This window comes from Chaetura pelagica, unplaced genomic scaffold (assembly GCF_000747805.2).
Source record: "Chaetura pelagica isolate M959 unplaced genomic scaffold, ChaPel_1.0 scaffold177, whole genome shotgun sequence".
NCBI lineage: Eukaryota > Metazoa > Chordata > Aves > Apodiformes > Apodidae > Chaetura > Chaetura pelagica.
Genome location: NW_009953803.1, coordinates 631,159 through 656,998, shown reverse-complemented (window position 1 = coordinate 656,998; position 25,840 = coordinate 631,159). Strand labels below are relative to the sequence as shown.

General features: G+C 52.5%; 1 protein-coding gene across 1 annotated transcript in view; it reads left to right on the top strand.

Moving 5' to 3' along the window:
* The first annotated feature begins 12,616 nt into the window (after positions 1–12,616).
* Positions 12,617–25,840, top strand: part of SEPT8 (septin 8) — a 27,354-nt gene continuing 14,130 nt past the window's right edge. Inside the window, exons 1-8 of the mRNA XM_010001220.1 lie at positions 12,617–12,726; positions 16,367–16,562; positions 17,249–17,429; positions 21,626–21,787; positions 23,599–23,695; positions 24,040–24,208; positions 24,461–24,593; positions 24,947–25,137. Of these exons, the coding sequence (XP_009999522.1) occupies positions 16,396–16,562; positions 17,249–17,429; positions 21,626–21,787; positions 23,599–23,695; positions 24,040–24,208; positions 24,461–24,593; positions 24,947–25,137 (1,100 nt within the window). The 5' untranslated portion in view covers positions 12,617–12,726; positions 16,367–16,395. The remainder of the gene's footprint in view (positions 12,727–16,366; positions 16,563–17,248; positions 17,430–21,625; positions 21,788–23,598; positions 23,696–24,039; positions 24,209–24,460; positions 24,594–24,946; positions 25,138–25,840) is intronic.

The window sequence follows — 25,840 nt, the reverse complement described above, 5'->3', positions numbered from 1 at the left end:
CCTGCTGATCTGCCCTCAGAACGTGGCTCACCACTGCTGTGTTCAGGGCTTGGTCTGCAGGCATTGCCTTCAGGTACCCAAGGCCAGGTGTCTTCACTACAGTTCCTACCAGAGTGGAAGGAAAACTGATCAAGTTTGGTTCCATTATGAAATACTTTAATTTGTCATCAGAGCTTGGAGCAGCCTCCCTGTTGCCTGTTGTGGCTGGTGCTGAGCTAGCACATGTGGGCAGACACTGGTGATGTTAGCAGGGATGCTGGGATGTTGAGCAGGAGCAGCCCAACCACCATGTGCAAGTGGAGACCAGCAAGTGCATGAAATGCAGCAGAGAAATGCAGAGGCTCTGGAGGAAGCTGGAAAAAACTGTAAGGAGAAGTGATGGAGAAAGGACTGAAGACATGTAGGGGAATGGATGGGATGAGATGTGAGACCAAGACTCTTTGACAGTGAAGCTTTTGCAACCTCCCCCCCTCCCCAGATCTGTTGCTTTCTCTCTTTTCAAAGCAAACCCATCGAGCTCCCAAAATGCTGTTGCTTAGGGAGCTGCATTAACTCATTTTCTGACCTGGAGGTGAAGGTTGTTGGTAAACTAAGCAGCTGCATGTGAGGAGGAGCAGGTGTCCTCAGCCTCAAGGGTGGGCTGAGGTAAGAATGTCACCTTTATGGTGCTATAGCTTTGAAACTGTCGTTGCTGATTGCTCTGTGTGTGTGTGCTGTGACATTGAGCACGGGAGGGATTTGAGGACATGGGCGCCCAGTGAAGGCAGCGCTGGGTGCAGGCACGTAGCTGGGGCTGCTGAGGAGATGACCCTGCATGTTCCTGATGGGTGGCTGGGCTTTGACTGGTAGCTCTACTGTAAGTTAATGCTCCTTAGATCTTGCCAGAAAAAACCGCCACGTTACATAGAGGAAAGCTGAATAACATCATTCTCACTGGAAAGAGACAATGGGTTTTTTTTGTCGCAGTGAGCTGCTGAGCTTGGCCAGTTTGGCAGCCTGGGGTGAGTGTTGCCTGTGTGCCCACCACTGCCTTCCTGGGACCTGCTCCCAGCTCTGGGGGACAAGAGGGACCATGAAGTGGTACAGCTGCTCCAGAGCTACCTGGTTATGATAAACTTCATGTGTTGCTGCTGCTTTCTGTCAGCTCGTGTTTCCTCTGGTTAACTGCACAGTGTGAACCTGCTGCTCGGGGTGAGGGGCTGGGGTCACACCTGGGCAGGGGGGTGGGCTGAGAACAGCTCAGTCTGCCCTGCCTAGGGCAGAGCAGTTGCTACAAGTCTTATCACTGCAGGTCCTAAGCACGGGCTTACATTTTGTTTTAATCAAACTCTCAAGGAAAATGTTTCCATGGCTCAATTCCAGTGGAAACTGGGGTTTCCTTGGATTCTGGCGTTCCCCCTGCGTCATGGATCTTTGCCCAGCCAGTGGGCACGCTTTGGAAGTTCCAGGGTTAAATTTCCATGTCTGTTTTTGTCGTTCCATTATTTTACCTTTTAGCCTGGAAAAATTCAAGTGATCCCCCATGCAGTGTGGAACAGCAGTGACAGATTTTTCTCCAGGCTGGTAACATGCCCCAGGAAGCCAGCGCAGCGGGAGCAGCCCTTTCCCTCCCGGCCCTGGCCCGCTCCTCTGCCCAGAGCCTGTGCTTTTTTGGGAAGGAGGGATGGGGAAAACGGCCTTCCGCTGGAGGAGACAAATTGGTGGTTGCCTCTCTGAGCCCCGGGAGGCTGGTTTCTGCTCATGCAGGAAGCTCTGACTGTCCCAACCGCAGCACCAATTAGCGCAGCCACAGCCCCGCGCACTCACACCCTGATTTTCAGTGCACGTTCTGGGAGCAAACCCTGCACACAAGGAGATTTTTGTCAGTGTGTGTGTGTGTGGCTTCCTTCCCCGCTGCCTTGCTGGGGGTGAATCCGGAGCCTCTCTTCCTCTCCCAGCAGAGATGCAACGTGTTATCCTGCGTGGGAGCTCCGGAGCCACTCGGAAGGAGCGCGGAGCTGCCGCCCTGCCCGCTGCCTGGGCAAGCACCCCGGGGGCTGAAGAATAACCCCCTTTCAGGCCCTGCAGTGTCGGGGCTGGTCGGGGCCGTGGTGGCAGCCGCCAGCCAGTCTGCAGCCCTGCTGGGAGGCCAAAGGCTCCCTAAATATTATCTGCTGGGGCAGAATCCCGGCGCTGTCGCCGGCTGCGGGGAGAGACGCGGCCCCGTCTCCGGGTGCCCTCAGCCTCTCAAGGCACCACCAGGATGTTCCTCTGCATCCTCTACCCCTCCTCGTGCTGCTTCGGCCGGGAGGTTGGGAGGGGAAGAAATGGCACTGATGCTGAATTGGCTTTTCCCGGGTTGTGCAATGAAGAGGAGGAATTTGGGAGGCCACGGGGCTGAGGGAGAGGCGCAGGGCGTGGGCACCCTCTTTCCACCCCGCCTGCCTGGGGTAGGGGCACATCTAAGTGATTCACTGGGATCATGCAGAACATGTCCCAGGCACATCTCAGGCTGTGGATGGGAGAAGCTGCCCGGCTTGTTCCAGATCTGCTGCAACCCTGATGTTCTCCTGCCCCATCTTTGTGTTGTGATGGATGCATGGCCTGCTTGTCTGTCCCCTGCTCCTGTGTAGTTGCAGTGAGCCCTGGGTTTGTACCTGGAGCTTTGAATTTATATTCATGCATCTTAAGAGGTGAGTTGGAGAGTCCATCTCTGGCTGCCCCTAGAACAGCTCAAATGGGAAAAAATAATACTGAAAGTGCTGCTTCTCACCAGTGCCAGCCATGTGCTTTCCATCCAGAGCCTCTCCTCTGCTGGAGGAGGCCGTGCTCACCCCAGCTTGTGACATTGGGATGCAAACAGTGGAGCCAGGCAGGGACTGGGCACCCTCCAAAATGAGCTGATGGTGGAGGTTCTCAGAGAGGGAGAACAGGGACAGTGGGAACCACAGCCTTCTTGGATACATCTCTGGTGGTTGCTCTTGGCCTGCAGGCTGACCAGGGCCTGTGGGGTCGGGGTTGTGGAGGCACCACTTTGTTTAGATGTTTGGATTCCTTTGCAAAGCCAAAAAGCGTCGGGTCTCCCACACATGTGAAATTCCAGAGGAGTCAGACAGCTAGCAAGAGGTTCCCATGGAGCACACTGCCTCAGGGCTTTTGCCCTCCCCAGCTCATGAGGCCTCAAAACCGTATTCATAGAATCATGGAATTGTTTGGGGTGGAAGGGACCTTTAGATCATCTTTAGATCATCTAGTTCCAACCCTCTGCATGGGCAGGGACACCTCCCACCAGCCCAGGCTGCTCCAAGCCCCATCCAACCTGCCCTTCAGCACCCCCAGGGATCGGGCAGCCACAGCTTCTCTGGGCAACCTCGGGGTCTCACCACCATCCCACTGAAGAATTTCTTTCTAATGGCTAACCTAAATCTCCCCTCTTCCAGTTTAAAGCCATTACCCCTTTACCCTATCACTACAAATCCTTGTAAACAGACCCTCCCCAGCTTTCCTGCAGGTCCCCTTCAGGTACTGGAAGGCTGCTATGAGGTCTCTCCAGAGCCTTCTTTTCTCCAGGCTGAACAAGCCCAACTCTCTCAGCCTGTTTACATAGGAGAGGTGCTCCAGCCCTCAGATCATCTCTGTGACCCTCCTCTGGACTTTCTCCAAGAGCTCCATCACCTTTTTGTGCTGAGTACCCCAGCCCTGCAGAGGGGGTCTCACCAGAGTGGAGCAGAGGGGACGACCCCTGGCCCTGCAGGTCACACAGATTGTCTCAGGGAGCTGTGGGGTGGTGGTTCCTGTGCTGGGTGCCCATCGAGGGGCTGCTCCTGTCCTCGGCTGGTGGCTGCGGGGGATCTGTGTCACCACTGCATGACATGTGCAAGGAAACATGCAGGGAATGTCTCCAGAGCCCTCCAGGGGCTCTGAGCCATCGGCTGGCTCCTGCTGGAAGAGCAGCAGGACACATCCCTCTGCTTCTGCTGGGCTGAGCTCGTGTCTGCCTGCACAGGAGTGTCCAGGCTTGCCTGGCATGGCATGGAGCGTGTTCCCAGAGCCTGCTAGAAACCCCAGCCTCTCCCCAGCAGCTGCCAGGGCTGCCCAGGTTGGTGCTGGAGAAGGGACTGGTGGTGTGGTGTTGAGCAGCAGATGGGTTCCTGCAGGTGCCCTGTGCTCAGGGGGCAGCTCAGGCCAGGGGGACATCGCTGGGTCTCTCAGCCAGCCCCTTCCTCCAGCAGGCTGCTCTGGCCTTGGATCCTAATCCAACCTGATCCTGCCTTTCAGCTCTGCCAGAAAGTTGCCTGAACAAGGGCTGCCAGAGCAAGGAATGCTCACTGTCCTCTGCAGCAGGGGTGCTTCCAGCTGGTGTTGGTGAATGCAGGTTTCTCCTCTAGTTCCACACAACACCAGCAGCTTTCCCAGCTTTTTGCTAGATACTTCTTCAGATGGAGGTTTTTCTTTTCTTTTCCTGTTGCCTTGAGTCCCCAGATTAAAGACATTCTGTGCTAATACACTCTGAGCCTTGCAGGAGCCATGTGTTAATAGGATGTGTGTCAGCTTATGAGGAGCTCTGGTTTAGTCCTGGGAGCTGAGTGGCTGTGGCATGGAGAACTTTTTTCTGATGTCTCCCAGGCAGTGTCACAAGGAGACTTGTCCAGTAGCTGGAAGAGCTGTTGGTGGAGATGCTGTGGGATGGCTGCAGAAGGCAAACTGGGAAAAAGCATGCAGTGGTGACCAAAACTCTTGGGTTCCCGTTATATCTCTGTTCCCTTGCCTAAAAATATACTGAATAATAGTATTTATTGTAATCAGGCAATAAATTCTGGAAACGTATGTGGGAATTAGCTGTGCTTATTTAAGTGGTCACTAAAACAAACCATTCTGGTGGCTGATGTCCAGCACGGCTTGTTCGGTGAGACCAGATCCTTTTTTCTTCTTCAACATTTCTTTGTAAACTGCCCCAAACCTTTTCCATGCCAATCCTTGGGGCTAGGCACTCTGTTCCTCTCCTGGCTTTGTCCTGTGGCCAGTTTGTGTTTGCCAAGTGTCTCCTGGTCCTGGTGGCAGGATGGTGGGGAAGGGACAAGGTCCTGCTGCTCAGGCACAAGCTGGGAACGCATCTGCTGCCTTGGGTGAACTTGGGAAAGTCTCTAACTAGATAAGGTGATAAGATTAGTCTCTTGTCAGGGTTAATTGTGAAGTTCCATTACATTAGAAGCCTCAGCATGTTCTGCATAAATAGTTTTGAAAAGAAGCAAACGGAGGTGGCCTGATGGGTTCTTGTCTGTCTGTGTTTGTGGTTCTTTTTAAACAGACTGGAGGAAGAGTTTTGTTTGTGTTTTGGTCTTTGCTTTCTGGGCTTTGAATAGCTCATGGGGGATGGAATTCTCAGGCTGACAAGAAGTTGAACTTTCTCATCCTTTAAGGTCACTTTGGAGGAAATGTCTCTCATTTTTGGTTCCACAGTTTTCTCCCTTTTTAACCAGCTTTCCTCCTTCTCAAAGGCAACGTCCATGTTTGCAAAACATTGTGTGCATAATGCCCAGCAAATCCTGTTCTGCTGCTTTGTCAGCTCCCATCCAGGACTTGTGATAGGGATAAAATGCATGTTTAATCCTTTCCTCATTAAGAAAGACCTCGCAATTAATTCATTAGGCATTCATAAACGTTTTAGGGAAATTGCTAAATAACAGCTTAAGAGAAGGAAGCACGTGGGAATTTTGCTTTTAGTGTAAAAAATCAGAGAAGAATTGAAGCCAGAAACACTTTGTTTGCAGAGAATTAAAACTGATGTTGCATTCACAGGTTGGGAATACATCATCTGGGCTGCAGGTTGTGTAAGAAAAGATGAGAAGCTTTATTCTCCCTTCAACCTGAGCTCTGAAAGTCATGAAAATGGTAATTTAAGCCCGTGCCAGTTCATTTGATTCTGCGGATGAGTGTAGGACTTCTGTGTTTCGTGGTTTGTTGGCTGTTTTATTTATTTTTAAGGAGGAAAGGCTGGTGAGACTGGAGCAGAGCAGGGCTGGTGGGTGCCAGTGAGCAGGCTGCTGCAGGAGGGGACTGTGTGGAGTGTGCAGATCCCAGCTGGTTCCCTGGCCAGCCTGTTGCTGGGATATCAGCGCAAGGTGTGGGTCCAAACACTGCCCTGGCACCAGGAACCTGCAGCCTGGAAGGCAGTTAAGGAGTGAGTTCCTCCCTGAAAAGGAGTTTTTCTCCCTTGAACCCCTGTCCACCTTTGTGTGGGGAGGTGACTGCAGTGCATGTTCAGTGGGATTTTTACAGATGTGCAGTTTTCTCCCCCAGAACCAGCCTGGGGCACATGGGACACTGGGAAACATTGAGACTGGGCCAGGGGTTTTGAAATTTTTGTTTTCCCAAGATGCTGAGCATTGGTCTTTGAGATGTTCTCAGGGTTTATTAATAGCTCTCAAAAATGGGCCAGAAAGGTGTCACTTCAGGCAACACAATGTTTAGTTAGCCCTGAAGCAGCTCAGCTTCTCAGTCTCCTGGCCTGTGTCATGCAGAGGGGCTTTCATTTCTGTTTGGCATATCTTGGTGGTGACTCCATATCTGGTTTCTTCAGTGATGTTTTTGCCTGCCTGGAGTGCAGCTGGGAGCTGGGAGGGATATGAATAAAGGCTTGAGTGTCTGGGAAAATTCTTGGCATTCTTAGGAGAGCGGTTTAAAGGGGGCTGGGAATTGTGTTGGGTTGGTTTTGTTGGTTTTTTTTTAGTGTGAGGTTTTTGGTGGGGGAGGCTGCAGTGTGGGCTGGGAGCTTGGGGTGTCCTGTTTGACTGGCCATGGGAGCAGCACCAGGGGGAGAGGCAGCAGAGCAGCTGAGCCCAGCAGGCTGCTGCTGTAAGACAAGTGGTAAATCGGTACAAACCCCACTTCTAAAATTATCTCTGTAGGGTTTGGGATTGGTGTTATGTTGGGGTTTTTTTTCCCTTCCTTTCTTCTTCCTCCAGCCTGTTATTAAGTGCTTCACAATGGGGATCTGGAATTTTGAGCACATGCTTAAGATTAGCTGAAAACCTTCAGAGCTGCATTTGTGCCTGCACTGGGCAGGTCTGGCTGAGCTCAGGTGACACTTGGGTGAGGCAGTTCCAGGCTCAGAGGTGCTGCTGTCTCCAGTGGCCACCCCCAGCTGAAGGTGTGCTTCTGCTTCCTTTCATCTCCTGTGCCAGAGGCACCCATGGGGTCACCCTTACTGCTCCTGAGGCCTCTGTCAAGGCTTTCTCTGCTCAGCATTCTGACAGCTGCTGGACAACCTCAGGTCTGGTCTCCTTCCCTCTCTTGGTCCATCTCTGCTTAGTAGCCTGCAAAGTGCAAGCTTGTTCTTTGATGCTGGAACCCATCTAATAGTCCTTAGCCTGAGAATTCATTCAACAGAAAGAAGAAAGGACTGAGTTTCCCTCCCTTTTCCCCTGTAGCCCTTCACTCTTTTGCCTTGGAAAGTGTCAGCTCTTCAATTTTCTCACTCTTGTTTGGTTGGGCTGGAGAAGTGGGAAAAGGCACCTTATATACAGGAATTGTTGTGCAGTCCCTCAGGGGATGGACCCAGGAGTCTTCACTCAAGTCATGGCTTAGCTGCTGGACAGCTGAGCCCTTGGGGTTTTCACTCTTGGTTTCTCCAGGGTGTGTTCACAAGTTGCTGTGGGGGGCCTGGGGTTTACATTAGAGCTCCCATAGGGCCACCTTCTTTAAAAAAAATACAAATATTGCCATTAAAAATAAACATTTCTGCTTAAAAAATAAACATCGCTGCTTAAAAATAAACATCACAGCTTTAAAAATAAATATTGCCATTCAGGATTTTGGCATTTAGTTACACTTTTGGTTAGTTGTGTGGTTCCACCTGCTTCATTCAGGAAACCAAACCCCAGGGTTGTCTGAAGCAGAAAACAAAGCATCTGTCACCAAAGAGTGTTTCTTGTTATTATTTGAAACATGATACTTCTTTCTCTCTCTATATATATATATGTATGTATTTTTAAACCACTTGATGTCAGAATGGGCTTTTCTGTCCTAGTTTCAGTCTGTCCATGCTGCTTCTGGTGTAGAAATGCCGAGCAGAGGGGCAGGGGGAAGGGTGCAGCTGAGGAGCAGCTGCATGTGGAGCTGATCCTGCTGCTGCTGCCACCCCTGTGGGATCCCAGCACGGGCTGGGACTGAGCCCCTTTTCCTGGCAGAAGTTGCTGAAAAACGTAATGACACGAAGTGAAGCTGATGCTGATTTGGAGGTGAGGCATGAAGAGCCTGCAAGGAGAGAAGCTGTGACCAGGCTTTTAGTGCTTTGCAGGCTCGTGGGTGTGCTGGTTGGTGCTGTAGCCTGTGCCTCTTCTCACGGGTTTCTTAATCCCTCTGCCTACTAGGCAGAGCCTGGTTAATCCATGAACACTGTGTTGACCCTCGTACAGGGATCTGCATTCGTTCTCTGACTGTGTTTCTCCACCTTGCAAGAAAGGCCCAAACCCCAGCTCACCTGCTGGGATGTGGTTTGTGGCCAGCTCCTGCAGCCCGTGTGCCCCCAGCCCCAGGCTCCTGCTGCATGGCCAGGGCCTGGGGAGCCAGCTGGGGGTTTGAAATGCCACTTTTGGCTCCCTGGGCAGTGCTGGTGTGGCTCAGGCAGGGCCCAGTGGGCTGTCCTGCTGCCCAGGAGCATCCTTGGCCCCAGCAGAGCGTGGCCGGAGGGCTGGTGCTGGCAGCAGGGCTGGAGCCCTGTGTTTGGAGGGGGCTTTTCAGTCCTGGTGGCACCCATCTGAGCGTGGCCATCTGTGCTCCAAGGGCACGGCTGCCTGTCCTCTGCATGCCAGGGAAGGGGCAGCTGTCACACCAGAGCCAAAGATCAATGTTCCCCCGGGGTGGCTGGTGCTCCCGTGGCCCCTGCCCTCGGATGCCGTTGCTGTGCCCGTTGCCTTGACAGGCTCTGCAGCTGTGGAAATGTTTGAAGGGCTTCAGATTGGAAATTAAGTAAATTCCGCCCTGCCCTTTTGATGAATCCCTTTGTTTCCCACAAAATTCTAGATTCAAAATACAAATTAGCCCCTTGTCTCTCTGCCTCAGGGCTCAGCTGATCTTCAAAGGGCATGTTCAAAGGCTCCAAGTAAAGCCCTGGTCCTGCCCATCACAGGGTACCATTAGTGGCCCAGAAGGGCATCACAAACTCCTCGTGATCATGTTGCCAATGACCGTGTGGGCTCCAGGAAAGCTTGACAGTGGTTACATGCAGCTGCAGGATGGGGTCTTGCCTGGTAGGAAGCAGGAGAGTTATGTCTCCGGGCTGTGAAATGGGGTACCTGCCCCTGGTGGGGGGCTGGGGAGGGAAGGAGTGTTGCAGAGCCCAGGGCAACTGGAAAGGGCAGGGCTGTGCTTCTGCCTGGCTCTGGCTGATCCCATCAGCTCTGCCAGGAACCTGCCTGCTCCTGCCCTGCAGGGCTGGCACCAGGTGTGGAAAACATTCTTCTGGAATTCTTGGCTTTTGTTTAAAACAAAAACAACAACAACAAAAAAACCCACGTTGTTGCATTACTGCTGCCCTCACTTATTGCAGCATTTCTACACTGGGTTGATTATGCTGAGCTTTGCAAGGCTGCTGCTTCTGCTGGAAATAATTCAGTTCTGAGTGTGACCTTGTTGCCTTTGCTAGCAGGTGAACCGTGTCAAGCTGTCCTTGAGCCAGCCTGGGAGAGCAGGAGCTGGCCAGGAGGGTTTGGGGTGAGACTCAAATCAGTCACAGGTAGATGGAGGAAGAAGTGCTGGTGGTGGGGAGGTTCCTCTCCAGGGCAGCTCAACACACCAAACAACAGAAGTGACCAGGGAAGTTGGCTGTATTCAGGAGGCTGTCCAGTTTGTAAACTGAGTGGATTAGAGGGGAAAAAAAAGAAGAAAGGAGAAACCTTTTTAAGATTTTCTTTCTTTTCTTAGTCTCACTGCTTCCCAGCAGTTGCCATTGTCTGTCCTAACACAGCAACAATAGCAAAAGCCTTTGGATGTTGAGTGGCAGCTGAGTGCACTGCAAGCACAGCAAATCTTTTTCTGCTTTGCTATCAGCAGCCTCTTGGACTTGAACCAGATTATTATCACTGCTCGCAGAAAGAAAAGGAAACTGAGCATTTCAAGGTCACCAACCAAAATATTTCACTGAAGTTTAACTTCATGGTTTAGCACCTGTAAGAGAGGATGAGCAGTTCGGAGTAAATGTATTCCTGTCCCGTAACAAACAGCACTGAAATGCCAAAAAAAGAGAGAAAAAGGAAGCCCTGTGCAAGTGCATTTGGGTTTCCTCCTGCCGAAGCATGACTGAGTTCTGAAAGCAGCCTTGCCTGGCTGGAGCCTATTTTAAAATGCAGCCTTGCTGAGCTCCAGCCTGTTTTAAAATCCCGAGCAGTGATGCTGCCTGTTGCCTGATAACCTCCTGCCAGCCTCGGGCATGCTCAGCCTAATCATAGCCATCGGCAGCCTTTATTTATTTCCCTTCCAAAATGTCATCCCAGGCTTCTGGTTTGTGTTTGTTTGCTTGTTTTTGTTTGTTCTTTCAAATGAGAAGACACAAAGTGCTGCCATCAAACTCAGTGGCTTTCTGTGGGAAAGGCTTGCTTGGCTGTCACCACCTTGCAGTCCTGGGAAGTGGCATTTTAAGCTCTGCAGGGTGGTGGTTTGGAGGGGCAGGGGGGAGAGGAGAAGTGGGGGCTGAGGGGTTGGGGCTGGGAGCCCGAGGAAGCCCCTTGAGGTCTCAGAGCCTTCCTGTGCCTTGTGACAGTCTCCTCTTCAAGAAGAAAAATAACCCTGTGCACTCTGAGCCCTTTCCCAGCACATGGTTGCCCGAGTTCCCTTTCCCAGCACGGCTGTACCATTCCATGCTGGATCCACAGCTTGGAGGTGGGCTGCCTGGATCAGCAGAGACCCCCTGGGTGCCAGGGCTGGCCCTGCAGAGGTGTCAGCCAGAGCTTTAGCACCTCTGCAGGGACAGATGAATGGAAAAAAGTTTAACTTGGAGGTTTCCTTGTCTTAGGGGCCCTTTTAAATTCACCTGAACTCTTGCCCACCTCAAAACCTTAATTGATGCCATCCCTCCCAGAGGAGAGCTTTAAAAGATTGCTGCTTCCTTCAGCTGGGGAGCGGGATGGAGCCAGTGGGATGGAGCAGGATGCATGGCAGGATCAGCCACCCCTTGGTTGGGTTTCTGTCTGGGTTGTCCCTTGGGCTACAATCATGTGAAAGTTGGTAAGAAATGCTAACCAGGAGAGCCCAAAGGTTTGCACGTGAGGGATGGGAGCTGCTTCACCAGTTGTTCTTGTGGCTTAAATGGTTTGTTTTACAAAGCTGAGGGTATTTGTTCTGCCAGAGGCAGAGCTAAAGGAGCCTGGGACTCGAGGTGCAGTTGGACAAAGGTTTGTGTTTTGTTAGCAGTCTTATTGCAGGCCCTGAGCAATACACAAGGCTTATCAGGTCCTTTATTTTCTTTTCCTCTCGAGTTAATTTGAAGTTTGGCAGCCAGCTTGGGCTTGGGCTCCTCTCAGGGTGGGCTCTGGGCTCACCCACGTAGTGCTGGGATGGTAAGTCCTGATTGTCGGGGACAGGCAGAAGAACCAGGGCCTGGCAAAGGGCTTTTTCCACCCCCATCTTCCACTGTGCACTGGTAATGAATTAAAACAGAGTCCTTTACCAAAGGAGCTGTGAGGGTGAGTGATTCATGCTCCAAAATCCTGTGTCCCTGCTTCTCTGTGGAAGGGGAAGTGTTGGAGAGGCTGCAGGGATGGATGGTGCTGCGGTCCCAGGCTTGGTTGTGCTCAGGGGTGGCAACATCTGTTGAAATATTTGTGCAAATCCAAACTGTCCTGTTTTTATATAGTAGAGAAATGACCCTTCTGTCAACTCCCTTCTGGACCTCACAGCTGACCCGGGCAGCCTTTCTGTGTAACACAGAGCACAGACCTCTTGTCTCCTCAGACATCCTTGTCTCGTTTTCTCAGCAAAGCTTCCTACAGGTGATCAGCTTCCAGGGGGAGGGAGGAGACAGAAGGAAGAACAAAGTGCATGTGGGGGAGGCAGGAACAGGAACAGCAGAGGAACAGTGGAAAACTGTGTGGTCACAGATGGTAAAGCAGGAGGGTTCCTCACCCTGCCTGTGACCAGCACCCCTGGACGCCCGAGCGAGCGGGAACACGCGACATGGGAAGGGCACAGGGAAACAAACCAAGTGCTTGGGAGGAAAATGCAGAATCTGTCAAGCTGAATTCAGTGCTGGAGGGTTTAAGAAAATAAAATAAAAACGACTGAGGAGAAATGACTGCTGAAACACACGGTGGTGGGTTTTCCTTTGCTAATCTCTCCCAGCTGCACGTAGTTGGAGCTCGTGCCAGTGTTTTCTTTTCTTTGCAGCCTGGCAGCTTGGTTCTCCCAGGTCCCCATTAAAATTAGTATTTTCCCCTCTCTTTTCTGTTGGTGGTGGCTGTTGCAGGGCTTGCGCTGTGCCCTGCTGAAACACAAGCTCTCATGGGCAGTGTTGGGGTCTGTGTCAGTGGCTCTGCCCGGGAGGGGGTGGTAATTTCATGAACTTGGTGGTTCCTCTTGTGTCTCTGACTTGCCACCTCAGCACAGTTCTGCTAATCTTGATTTCTTCTCCCTTGCAGAATGAAGAGAAGAGGAACCTTTCCCTGGGGGGCCATGTGGGCTTCGACAGTCTCCCTGACCAGCTGGTCAGCAAGTCTGTCACCCAAGGCTTCAGCTTCAACATCCTCTGCGTGGGTGAGCACCGTGCTCTGCAGACAGACCTGGGCTGGGCTGGGAGGCTGGGACCAGCATTTCTGGCTGTCCTGCTGCCCCATGGGCCCCAGCAGTGACTTCAAGCAGTTCAGAAATGCCTGACTCTCCTAAAAAAATGCATAATAATTTCAGTGAACTGGAGCCCCTTGGGATCATTGCCCAAAATTACAGAGAATTTTGGGAAAAGCTTTAACGGATCAACTTTCTGCCTCTGGGTGAGGTGTCGGGGGGAGGAAGGGGCTGTGGGACTGTTTGGCTCTGTGCTGAGCTACTGCTGCAGGAGCCCCGAGTGCCTGAGCCTTGTGGGTTGAACCAGAGGAGCTTCCACCATCATCTCCTCCCCTGCAGTAGCTTTGCAGTCGGAAGGATTGAGGGAAGACTGCGTGTGCCAAGTTAAATATTCCTTTTGCAAGCTGGGGTGGCTGGCACAGGCAGCTTCTCAGGGAATATGGTGTCCATGTAGGTGCAGGGAGATGCCCCATGGGTTAGCTGAGAGCTGCTGGTGGTAACTCAGGCCTTTCTGAGGGCCTGCCTGCACCCCAAAGCCAGGGCTCAGAGGTTTGGAGCTGAGCTGTGCCTGGCTGGTGCTTTCCCAGGCTGAGTCACAGGGTTTGAAGTGTGACCATCTCTGTGCTGGGCAAGGCCGAGGGAGTGCTCATGGTTTTATTGATGGTAAAGTGTTTATCTTGTGGGCTGTGAGAAGGCATGAGAGACTGACTTTAAAATAACTTCCTTATATTCTTGTTTTTTTTCACTTTGGTATTGACACGACGTAGCAGGCGAGGCTGGCAGTGCTAGAAACCAGTTCCTGCCAGTGATGAGAGGAGCATTATTGTAGTTTGGCTGCTTCTGGTGTGTATGAGGTCTGAAGTATCAGAGCCTGCTAGACCAGCAAAAACACACCCAGAGGCAGCAGCTCCCTGCCTGGTCCTCAGGCTGCCCAAAGGGAGCATGGCTGTGTGTGGGCTGCAGGGAGCCCCAGAGTGTGCCCAGGTGCTCCTGCTGTTCCTGAGCCACTTCTGCACGGCCAGACCACGAGTGAAGGGGCTGAAATTGGAGTTGAACCTCATAGACTTCTTCCTTAGCAAAAGGGTAATTGCAGCAGAGGGCAACATGCTTTTAATTAATGTTGTTCCTGAGGATGTCAGAATGGATACTCCTGCATTCTCATCTGCCCACACTGTGATGCAGCGGAAAAAAATGCCACAGTTGGTTTTGTTTGGTTTTTTTTTTTTTGAAAAAGAACCAAACCCAACAAACAACCCTGCACCCCTGTTTGCCAGTTCCTGCTCCCAGCTGTGCCCACAACTGAGCAGGAGACTGGGCTTGCATCTCTGATGGCTTTTCCATATGACTTTGCTTTCAGGTTAATCTAGAGCACCAGGCTGGCTTTAACTCTTGCACAACTCTGCCCCAGAGCTGTCAGGAAGCCCCATGTACCTCTGCCCTCACCGAGCACCACATGGTGTTTATGGTTGTGCTTGAAGAAGGAGAAGGCCCCAACCCCTTGGCAGCAGATGTGGCACCTCCCTCCAGCAGGAACTTGCTCACCTCCATTAGCACATCCACTGAAGGGCTCCTCAGGGGTGCCTGGGTTCAGCCAGGGGCTGCACCCTGTGGAAGGCTGGCTGTGCCCAAGGAGAGCACAATGCCTGGGAAAGGAGCAGGGACTATAAGGACCTTTCCTTGGATTTTTCCCTCTCCACTCCCTTGGCCAGTAGGGTTGTGTGTGGTCAATGAGGAGTTTGAACAGGTCCCCTTGTAAGCTACTCTGGAAAACAGCAGTCTTGTTCAGTCACCAGGAGCAGCAATTCGGAGCCTTTCTGGCTCACAGGCAGCCTGTGAGCCAAATATTCTGGGATGCAGCTTGGTTTGTGATGCATCCCAGGTGTCCTTCAAATGCTTTTGTAATGGGGGGGGGCTACAGATGGGAAATTTCTAATCTTGCCCCTACTGGTTCTCCAAGGACTCTTCTCTCCCTACTGCCAAGAACTATTCTCTCCCTACCAAGTGTCTCTGCCATCTCCTCTTGACCCTGTGTTCTTTCCCTCTGCGTGTCTCAGAGGCTCGATTTGGCAGAAGACTTTTTTAACTCCTGGAAGGTGCAGATGCCTCAGAAGGGCCCTGCTGCAGTGCCCCAGCACAGGGCTCTGCTGGGGGCTCTGGTAAAAATGCCCTGTGGAATGTGGCCTCTGAAGACGTGGTCATGCTTTGACCTCTGTGTCACAGATGTTGTGCAGCATTTATAGATACAGATAGGTAGTATTGGTTTTGCTGTGTTTTCCTCAAAGCAGTGTTCTTGTCCCCCCTTGGCTGATCTGGCAGGAGCTGTGGGGCAGCAGGGCAGCCCCGAGGAAGCAGCAATGCTAAAGGAAAGCTGCAGGAGTCAAGAGCAGGATGAGATGAAACCAGCTGCACTGCAAACACCCATCACCTGGGCTGGGTTGCAAGTTCTCCCTGTGCAGCTGGAGCTCCTCAGGGCAGAGCAGCACCTCCTGCCCTGCCTGGCAGCTGCTGCCTTGCTCCGTGGTTTGGGCGCCTGTGGAAGCTCAAGCCTGATGTGACGGGAGAGTTTGTTGCTTATTGTCTCCGTTCTGACAAGTTCTGTTTGCTGTGCAGGTTGGCCCTGTCATCTTAAAGCACTGACAGGCTGTCTGTGACATGTCTGTGCAGAAGGGGGCCATCCTGGAGAGTGTGTCCAGGTGTCCCGAGCGGGGTCCCGGCAGCACCGAGCCCAGGCTGCTGTGGGCTGGGGGGAAGGGGTCACAGCAGGAGGGGTTTAGTCCTTCCACAGTTATTAATGGGACATGTGGGACTGCAGGGCTGAGGCAGTGGAAGAGGGACAAGCTGCTTCAAGGTTTCCAGGCAGACCAAAGTTCAGCTGCACAGGGAAATCATGAAACTTCCATCCAGTGTCTTTTCTGCTGTGAAAAGGTTTCTCAGTCTGATGGCAAGTTGTCCCAGAAGGTTCAGAGCTGTCTCTGTGCTGAAACAGGGCTCCGGGTCCCCTCCTCACAGGGGTCTCCACTCCCAAAAAAGGCAGGTCCCTGGAGATTTCAGTGGCAAGATAAAGCCAAGGGTGGTAGAGCAGCCTGTAAGTCAGGAGTCTCGGAAAAGACAGAGAGGAATCCTGGTTGTGAGCTGTCCCCTCCACAGCACACCAAACTCCCCCTGCTCCATGCCATCTGCAGAGTCACCTGGAGCCCTTGCTGGTTTGGGACAGCCAGCAGCAGACCCAGATACTCCTTGTCAGTAGGAGCAGCTGAGTTTTATTCCTTCCCATCTGAAGACTCTTAAGGACTCTACTAAAACTTCACTTGCCCCAGCTTCTCTGGTGCAGGATCCCACCCAGGTCGGGGTTCATGGAGGGGAAGGCAGTATGTTTGACTGGGTTGCATGGTCCTTACTGGGGAGATGAGACCAAAGAGCTCCGTGTTGGCTTTGTGCTAAGCACGGGTGACCTTCAAGAATGCAGTTCCCTTTGTGACAATAACACGTCTGTCCACAGGCGATTGGCACTAACATTTCACAGGATAATTTAGTTCTGCTCTGTAATTACTGTTCTTTGAAGTACCTGTGACAAAATCCATGCTGCAGTGAGCTGGTGATTTCTCCCTCCTAGGTGAGACTGGCATTGGGAAGTCCACACTCATGAACACCCTGTTCAACACCACGTTTGAGACGGAGGAGGCCAGTCACTACGAGAGCGCGGTTCGCTTGCGGCCACGCACCTACGACCTGCAGGAGAGCAACGTCCACCTGAAGCTGACCATCGTGGATGCAGTTGGATTTGGGGATCAGATCAATAAGGATGAAAGGTGCCGTGCTCCTTGCTTGGTGTTCCTGGGCCTGCCTCTGATGCTTGGACCTGAGCTGCCTCAGTCCTGCTGCGGGGTCCCGGGGGAGGTGTCGGTCTTTCTGTCAACGGGGTAGATCCCTGTGTTGGCTCTGGTGCTGGGGACAAAGTGTAGAGGGAGTTGGGTGAGCAGCCAGAAAGAGAGGTCATAGGAGGTCTTTCCAGCAGAGAATGGTGTCCTCCAGGAGCATGAGCAGCTAACAGGCTGTCCTCAGTGCAGGGTTGGGAATCATCTGTTCTGGCAGTGATCAGTGTCTCTGGACCTGTCTCATTTAATTACACAAACATCTTGCTCAAGCCCCAGGTAAAGGCTTTCTGGGACTCCGAGGTCTCTCCTTGGTCATGTTGCATTGCTACAGCCAGATGGCTCAGCCCTGAGATCTGGGCAAAGTTTGATCTCTGAAAGTAGTCATCTTTCCATGCTCCAGTGTCCTCAGACTTCACAGTTGCAGCCTCAGGAGACTCCAGCAACCTTTGGATTATACGGTCTGTGTGTAAATGCCACGCTTGGCCTGTTGCAAGGTTGGATTGTTTGAGCCTTAGAACTACTTTTTAAATGATACCATGGTATGTGTAGGAGAACTCCTTCCAACCATTTAATCCGGAGCTCCAGTATCTGGGTTGCTAATTGTATGGTTTTAGTTACAGGCCCATCGTTGAGTACATTGATACGCAGTTTGAAAACTATTTGCAAGAAGAGCTGAAGATCCGACGGTCGCTCTTCAACTACCACGACACGAGGATCCACGTCTGCCTCTACTTCATCACCCCCACGGGGCACTCGCTCAAGTCCTTGGACCTGGTGACTATGAAGAAGCTGGATAGCAAGGTAAGGGCTTGGAGACCGTGGTCCCTCTTTCTGGAAGCTGTGATGCTTCTGTTAACGTTGGTTGTCATGTGGGAGGTTTCGTGCCTTCTGGTGAGTGCTGGGCTCCTTCCTGCCTGTCAGCTCAGCTGGTTTTAGGGCTCTGGGAAAACTGGCTGCTAAAAAACTCTAAAACCCAGCCTGATGGGTTGCTGAGGTCCTGTGCTTTTTATTCTCACAATCTCTCTTGAAAAATACCAGGTGAAAAACCTGTTTCTAATCTAGCTGTGTGAAGTCTAGAGTGTCCATCACTAAGAATCTTACCCAGATGAGTTCATACTTATCGAGGCCATCAGCTTTGTCTCTGTCAGCTGCTCTTTGCAGAAGCACAAGTAGGGATGCATTCCAGCTCCTGCAGTTGATCTCTGGAACCTGCAGAGCCACCTGGCCTGTTAGCAGGGACAGAGGGGCTGAGAGCAACCAGAACTGGAGGCATCCCAGGGTGGTGGTCAGTATGGAGGAGACAAGGGCTGAAGAGAAGTGCTGGCTGTGCTTGGTGCTGCACAGAGAGTGTGTGAGCACTGTGAGCAGTCACTGCTGGTGGGGCCAGATGATCTGCACAGGAGGTCACACTGTCTTCTGAAAATGTAAATATAGTGAGAAGCTCTCAAGGTCACAGGAATCTTAGAAGTGGGTTGTGAGAGGGTCTGACTGGGGGTTGCTTCTTCATGCAGGAGCTGCTGCAGCCCCAGGAGGCAGTGGGTTACTGCAGCTGCTGCTGTTGGCTTTTCCTGCAGCTCTGACACACTTCTGGTTGTTGCAGGGAGCTGCAGGAGGCTTCAAAGGTCACTAGCGACTGCAGCATCTCTTCTTCGTGAGACTTTCCTCTCTTTCTGAGCAGTGTTGTAGCAGCAGGATGGTTCCTCTCAGGTGGCAGGTGCTGCTCAGCCTGGGGAGGGCAGGCAGGACTCTGCAGTAGCTGGGGATCCTCCCTGGCTGTTGGCCACATGCAGCTCTATCAGACTTTCCTGTTGGGAAGGGCTCCTCCTGGCAGGCTCCCTGCTGCTTGCCCTGGCCCCCCGGGGCTGCTGAGCTGCTTTTCCTCGGCCCTGCTCCAGAGGTGGTGCTGGCTCCCCGTGGCACTGGGCTGCTTGTCACTGGGGGGGCAGTTGCAGTGACTTCAGCAAGATACTTTCCGTTCTGCTCCTGCCTCCTGGCGCGGTGCCGACATGACGTGTTCCCACAAATATGCTTGGAGGAAAGTTTTTGCACGATTCCCCTTGCTGCTGGTGGTCTCAAAAAGCTTTTCCTTTCCTTTCCTTCTGCATTCCCTACTTTTCACATCTCCCCGTGGCTGCCTTTCATGTGGCCCTTGTGTAGCACCAAAATAAATCCTTTGTGCTTGTGCAGAGATGAGAACTTTTGTGGGCACCCAAGCTTTTTAGATTTCCAAACTTCCCCTTAACTAGTCCTCTCTGAAGGCATTTTACCCCTTTGCTCTCATATCTCTTCTTACCACAGCATGGGAACGTGTTGGATTCCATGGGCTGGTTGCCTCACACAAGGATGCAAAAGAAAATGGATAAGCAAGTAGAGACTGTTGATGTTTTCTGAGCGCCGTGGGTTTGTGTTGCCCTTCTGCATCAGTGTTTCCAGATGTGTGTGTGACAGTGCTGTGCCCCTTCCCAGCACACAGGAACCTTTGTGCTCAGCTCTGCAGCCATGTGGGCACACCTGACCCTGGCTTTCCTCTGGGGAAGCTCTACAGGGCTGGTGGTCCCTGTTCTGCAGTTGGGGAGTGGAGCCCATGGAGGGGAAGGGTGGATCAGAGGTGACACTTTGCTCCATTCTGTGCTGGCCTCTGGGAATAGTTTAACAAGGGTTTGTAGGAACCTGGCCCAATTCCACCTCGGCTTGGTCACACCCTTGGGGTGGCACCAGGTGTTGGGCAGGTGTCTGAACCTGGGTGAGGATTTCAGTGATGAATCTGGCTTTTACTGTGGAGCTTAGAAAACCCCTGCTGGGCAGAGCTGTTTGGTGAACAGAATCCTCTATTGTGCTGCAACACAGGATTTGTTTGGCTGAGCTCATGGGCAGCTGTTGTCGAGGGTATTTAGTTACAGCCAGAGCTAAAAGCATCTCCAGAGCTGGCTGTAGGTAGATGAGATGTGGCTGCCTGGTTGGGGAGTGGAAAGAAACCGTGTTTGACCTGGAAGGTGTTAGCTTTCTTTCAGTTTTAACCTGGGAGCAGGAGGACATAGATAAATAACCTGAAAAAGGTAGATTGAATTGCAGCTGTACTGGGTGAACAGATGATTTATTGCTTTACCCCACAGCCCTGCCCTGGAAGTGTTGGCACAGCAGTGGGATGCTGTGGGCATCCAGGGGCTCCCTGCTTCCCAGCCCTGGTGTGGGGGAAAGTGTGGAAAAAACCACTGAGCCACAAAGAGAACGTGAGCTGGGAAAGCAAGGTCAGTTATTTGCATGGGCACCCATTGGAGACCACGTGGCTGCTCCTGAAGACAAAGTGTTGGCTGTTGGGACACGTTAGATGGCAAATCAGGCTCTCCCCTCCTTTGAATTCTTCTGTTTTCCTGCTCGGGATCTGGCTGCTGTTCAGACAGTTCTGTTGCTGTGTGTTCAAGCAGTGGTGTGCAAGGTTGCACTTGGCTCTTCTGGGCAGAGCAGCATTGGTTAGCGCCGGGCTCATGGTTGGACTTGATCTTGAAGGTCCTAGCTGCAACACAGGATTTGTTTGGCTGAGCTCATGGGCAGCTGTTGTCGAGGGTATTTAGTTACAGCCAGAGCTAAAAGCATCTCCAGAGCTGGCTGTAGGTAGATGAGATGTGGCTGCCTGGTTGGGGAGTGGAAAGAAACCGTGTTTGACCTGGAAGGTGTTAGCTTTCTTTCAGTTTTAACCTGGGAGCAGGAGGACATAGATAAATAACCTGAAAAAGGTAGATTGAATTGCAGCTGTACTGGGTGAACAGATGATTTATTGCTTTACCCCACAGCCCTGCCCTGGAAGTGTTGGCACAGCAGTGGGATGCTGTGGGCATCCAGGGGCTCCCTGCTTCCCAGCCCTGGTGTGGGGGAAAGTGTGGAAAAAACCACTGAGCCACAAAGAGAACGTGAGCTGGGAAAGCAAGGTCAGTTATTTGCATGGGCACCCATTGGAGACCACGTGGCTGCTCCTGAAGACAAAGTGTTGGCTGTTGGGACACGTTAGATGGCAAATCAGGCTCTCCCCTCCTTTGAATTCTTCTGTTTTCCTGCTCGGGATCTGGCTGCTGTTCAGACAGTTCTGTTGCTGTGTGTTCAAGCAGTGGTGTGCAAGGTTGCACTTGGCTCTTCTGGGCAGAGCAGCATTGGTTAGCACCGGGCTCATGGTTGGACTTGATCTTGAAGGTCCTTTCCAGTCAAAACTGTGACTCTGTGATTATCTACTAGAGGTTCCTGGGACAGATCCTGCCCTGCTGTAGCTCTCCTGAGCATGGGGTCATAGCAAACCACATCCCTTCTGGAGGATGTGGGATGTGGCTCTTGTTTGCTCTTGATCTTTGTAGGGCCTGGGCACCTCCCCACCCTGGCTGTGGCACCTGGCTTGGTGGAGCTGTGCAGGGTGATGCAGGGTGTGAAGCCACTGCTGGGAACGCCAGCAGGAAGACACATCTCCTGCCTGCTGTGGGAGAGCTCCCGGCGTGCTGGAGCTGTGCTGGAGCTGTGCTGGAGCTCTCACCCTCAGGGAGAGGTTCAGGGAGGATTTGCAGCTGTGAGAGTGTCTGAGGAGTCCTGGCTCTTCCCTCCCCGGAGTGGAAAGCCTTCCCATCAGCTCCCTGCAGCCTTTCACCCTTGGCTTGTCCTCTGGAGAGGCTCAGCACTGCCCGACGGGACAGGTGACAGCCCGGGATGTGACAGTGAGGGTGAATTCAGCCTCCCCCAGCCCCGAGCCTGCAGCAGAGGCTTTGATCTGCTCCTTGTGTGTTTGCTGCAGGGGGTTGGTTTATCTGCGAATGTCCCTGCTAAATGAGTCCTGGAAAACTCTTCCCTCTAGTGTTCAGCTGGGCTTGTGCCGCAGCAGAACAGATGCTTGGTGGTTTGATGGGATGGAAAACATCTACCAGGGTAGGACTGGCTCAGCCCACAGGCTCCCAGCAGGACTGGCTGCCCCCCTGCTGCTCACCTGGCTCTTTTCCCTCCCTCCCTTCCTGCTTCCTCAGGTGAACATCATCCCCATCATTGCCAAAGCAGACACCATCTCCAAGAGTGAGCTGCACAAGTTCAAGATCAAGATCATGAGCGAGCTGGTCAGCAATGGGGTGCAGATCTACCAGTTCCCCACAGATGATGAAGCAGTTGCTGAGATCAACTCGGTGATGAACGTGAGTGATGCTGCTGGTGGCACTGCCACCAAAAGCCTGACAACTGACCCTGCTGCCCAGAAACACACTGGAGGGCACGTGCCACTGGGAATGTCCAGACCTTCCATCCCTCTGCAAGCTGAGCTGTGGAGCTGAAGGGCACCCCAGGCTGTTCCATACTGAGTTACTGGAAATGTGGCTCTTGCTGAACCTGTGGGCTCTCTGGAGGAGCTCAGCTCAGCTCAAACCTGTTTTGTTGAATTTTTTGAGAAAATGTTTTCTCCAAAGTTCATCCTGCCTGCTTTCAGGCTGCTTTTCAGTTGAGAAGGGAGAAGCTTTGAATAAAAACCTTTGCAGTTAAGATTTACATTGGCCTTCTGACTTAGAGAGGCTAAAAGGAGAAAACCCAATTTAAAGAAGAAAAATGGTTAGACTATTTTTTAAGTCTTTTTTGAAATTCAAAGATCAACTCCAGGCCTGGCTGAAGGATGTGCAAAACACTCCCTGGTTTTGTGTCCTATATGAGAGTGTAGCAGCACAAACAGCTGAAAAGTTTCCATGTATAATTTTAACAACAAAACCTAGCTTTTTCATCAAAACAAACACTTCCTGCCAAGCTGTTTCTGATTAAATGCTTTGTCTCTTCTTTCACCTTTTTTTTCTTCTTTTTTTTTAAAAAAAAGCCACCTTTCCATAGCAAATTGATTTCTGGGTCAACCTGATATGTATTTTCACAGCAATAGTGTGTTTTGCAGAATTCATGAAAAACGTGGAGGATACACTCTTTTCAAAGTGATCACAAGCTCTGTGCATTTGGGAGGCAAACAGGAGCCACACTGGCTTGGGTTTTCTTTTCCTTTTCACCCAATGAAAGGATTGTTGGCTGCTTCTCTACCACTTCCACACTTTGGGATCCATTTCCTCCCAAATGTGAAGGGTTTTTATCAACCTTGTCCTTCTGAAGTGCAGTGCTGGAGGGTGGTGCCCTGTTCCCTCCCTGCCCTTGGTGCTTGGCAGCCTTGGGGAGCAGTGAGCACGTTGGATCCATCCTGCACGTGTCAGATCCGTCCTCCACGTGTCCCTCCCAGTGCCCACACACAAACCACGGTGCCAAGGCTTGGTGGTGGATGTCTCTGCTTGTGCTTTCAGCAAAGTGGGGAGTGCCCTGCTCTTGGCGTGGGGAGAAGCTGCAAGAACAGCCTGGCAAGTGGGCAGAGGGAGCTCAGTAATGATCCTGGTGTTCCTACAATATTTCCCCATCCAGCCCAGTCTAGCCAGTGTTGCTAGTGAGCTGTGCTACAGCCCTGCACTGCTCTGCTGGAATGTCTCAGGGGAAGAAAAGGGTCCACGGACACCTTAGAGCTCCTTAGGGGCTACAGGGAAGCTGGGGAGGGACTTTTTACAATAGCAGGATGTGATGGGATGAGGGGCAATGGCTTGAAATTGGAAAAGGGGAGATTAAGATTAGACATTAGGAGGACATTCTTTGCTGTGAGGGTGGTGAGAGCCTGGCCCAGGTTGCCCAGGGAAGCTGTGGCTGCCCCATCCCTGGGGGTGTTGAAGGGCAGGTTGGATGGGGCTTGGAGCAGCCTGGGCTGGGGGGAGGTGTCCCTGCCCATGCAGGGGGTGGAACTAGATGATCTTGAAGGTCCCTTCCAATTCAAACCAGTTTGTGATTCATGGCAGAGACTGCTCTGAGGATCAGAGTCAGTAGCTTCAGAGGAAGAACGTTTTGAAGCAGGTCCTGTGCCTGGTTGAGGGAGATCTCATGGTCAGGGTGATCTCTGAGGGTCAGCACATGCCCTGAGTCCCTGGCCTTGGCTCTGTTTCAGGCTCATCTGCCCTTTGCAGTGGTGGGCAGCACGGAGGAGGTGAAGGTTGGGAACAAGCTGGTGAGAGCCCGGCAGTACCCCTGGGGAGTGGTGCAAGGTAAGGAACTGCGGGTGGGCACCCTCCTGCACCTCCCCTGCACATGCTGGCACCCTCCCTAGCCCTGCCTTCCCACCAGCACGGGTGTGTGAGGGTGTCCTGTGAACAGACACTGCAGAAATCTCCTGTGAGCCTTCTGTGGGTGGGCCAGCCTTTCCCTGGAGCTCCCATTCCTGCCAGCTGGTCGTACTGGTCAGCAGGGATCCCTGCATCCGCGGGATGTAGACGCCCACCTGTAGGCAACAGGTTGAGCTCCTTGGGAGAGGAATCCCTGGAGCTATCTCTGTGTGCCTTGGTGCCCCCCCCGGGTGCAGGCTGCTGACGGGTGCCTTTGTGTCCCTCAGTTGAGAATGAAAGTCACTGCGACTTCGTGAAGCTGCGGGAGATGCTGATCCGAGTCAACATGGAGGACCTGCGGGAGCAGACCCACACCCGCCACTACGAGCTCTACAGGAGGTGCAAGCTGGAAGAGATGGGCTTCAAGGACACAGACCCAGACAGCCAGCCCTTCAGGTGGGTGCCCTTCATGTCTAGCATCAATTGGGGGCGATAGTTGGGAACTGACACCCCCAAAAATCGGGAGGTTTGTAGGTGGCATCCACAGTGCTGGGCTGGGAAGGACTAGCACTGAGTTTGGACTTGGCATCTGGGTTTGAACTCTGCAGCTGACTTTGGCCTTCCCTTCCCTGCCTGTTTGACCTTAAATATCCCCATGCCTAACTTGCTGCTGTCCAAAGACTCGATTTCGTTTGCTTTCTTCCCCAGTCTCCAAGAAACATACGAGACCAAAAGGAAAGAGTTCTTGAGCGAGCTCCAGAGGAAAGAGGAAGAAATGAGACAAATGTTTGTTAACAAAGTCAAGGAGACGGAGGCAGAGCTGAAGGAGAAGGAGAGAGAGGTGGGTGTGCCAAAAACCTGGAGGAGGCTGGGTGCTGTAGGAATCCAGGGAAGCATGTGCAGCTCCTGAGCAGACCTCACCAGCCACAGCATGAACACACACACACCTTCCCCCACCCAGAAGAGGGGACATGGGGTAGTGTTTCCAAAGCAGCATCGCTGGTTTAGGTGCCTCAGAAACTGGTTTGGATTGGAAGGGACCTTAAGGATCATCCAGTCCCAGCCCCCTGCACAGGCAGGGACACCTCCCAGCAGCTCCATGTCTGTTGGGTGGGGGGATTCCCATGGGAGGGAATTGGGATGAGCCTCAGGGTTGTGCTGGATGTGGTGCTCAGGGGGCTTGTCTCCTACCAGCTGCACGAGAAATTTGAGCACTTAAAAAGGATACACCAGGAAGAGAAAAGGAAGGTGGAGGAGAAGAGGAAGGAGCTGGAGGAGGAGATGAACGCCTTCAACAGGCGGAAAGTCGCGGTGGAAACCTTGCAGTCCCACTCCTTGCAGGCTACCTCACAGCAGCCCCTGAAGAAGGACAAAGACAGGAAAAAGTAAGTGACTGACCTTGAGTCTCTCCCCTCTGCTGCTGGGAAGCTGGGTGTCTGCTCAGGTGCTCTGGTCTTTGGGCAATTTCTTAGACAGCAAATGGCAAAGGGGATTCTGGAATCCTCATTCGTGCCCTTCTGACTCTTTGTGGAAAGCAAGGAGGGACAGGGCTCTGCTGTGCCTGGGCACTGCCCTGGGGAGCCCTGATGGCCACGGGTGGGAGGGGTTTGCCATTTGGGGCCAGTCTGTGAAGGCTGTGAGTCCCATGGGGTTTGCCCTTGGCCCTGTGGCAGCTGGCTCGGGCCATCCTGGGGACAGGTGGGAAGGGACTGGAAGTCAACTGCATCTTCTCAGCAGAGAGGAGCAGGGACAGACTTGGCACAGTTGTCATGTCCTACAGGTGAGGTCTCCTGTCAGGTCCCACCTCCCTGATCTGCAGGCTTGGGGCCCTCTTTGGAGAGTGCTCTGGCTTTGTTTCCAGAGGCAGAGCTGGAAAGAAGGAAGCAGCAGCAAAGGTAGAGTGGAAGCTCATTGGTGTGAAACGGGGCTCCAAGACACTTCTGCTTCACAAGAGCTCTGTTCCCCTAAAGCTCTTATCTGAGCTTGCTGCCAGGGAATTTCTCTTGCTGAAGCCAGCAGGAGTGTGGAGTGAGGGCACGTCAGTCCTGCTCTTCCAGCTGCCTGTGTGTGCAGGGAGAGAGCAGGAAT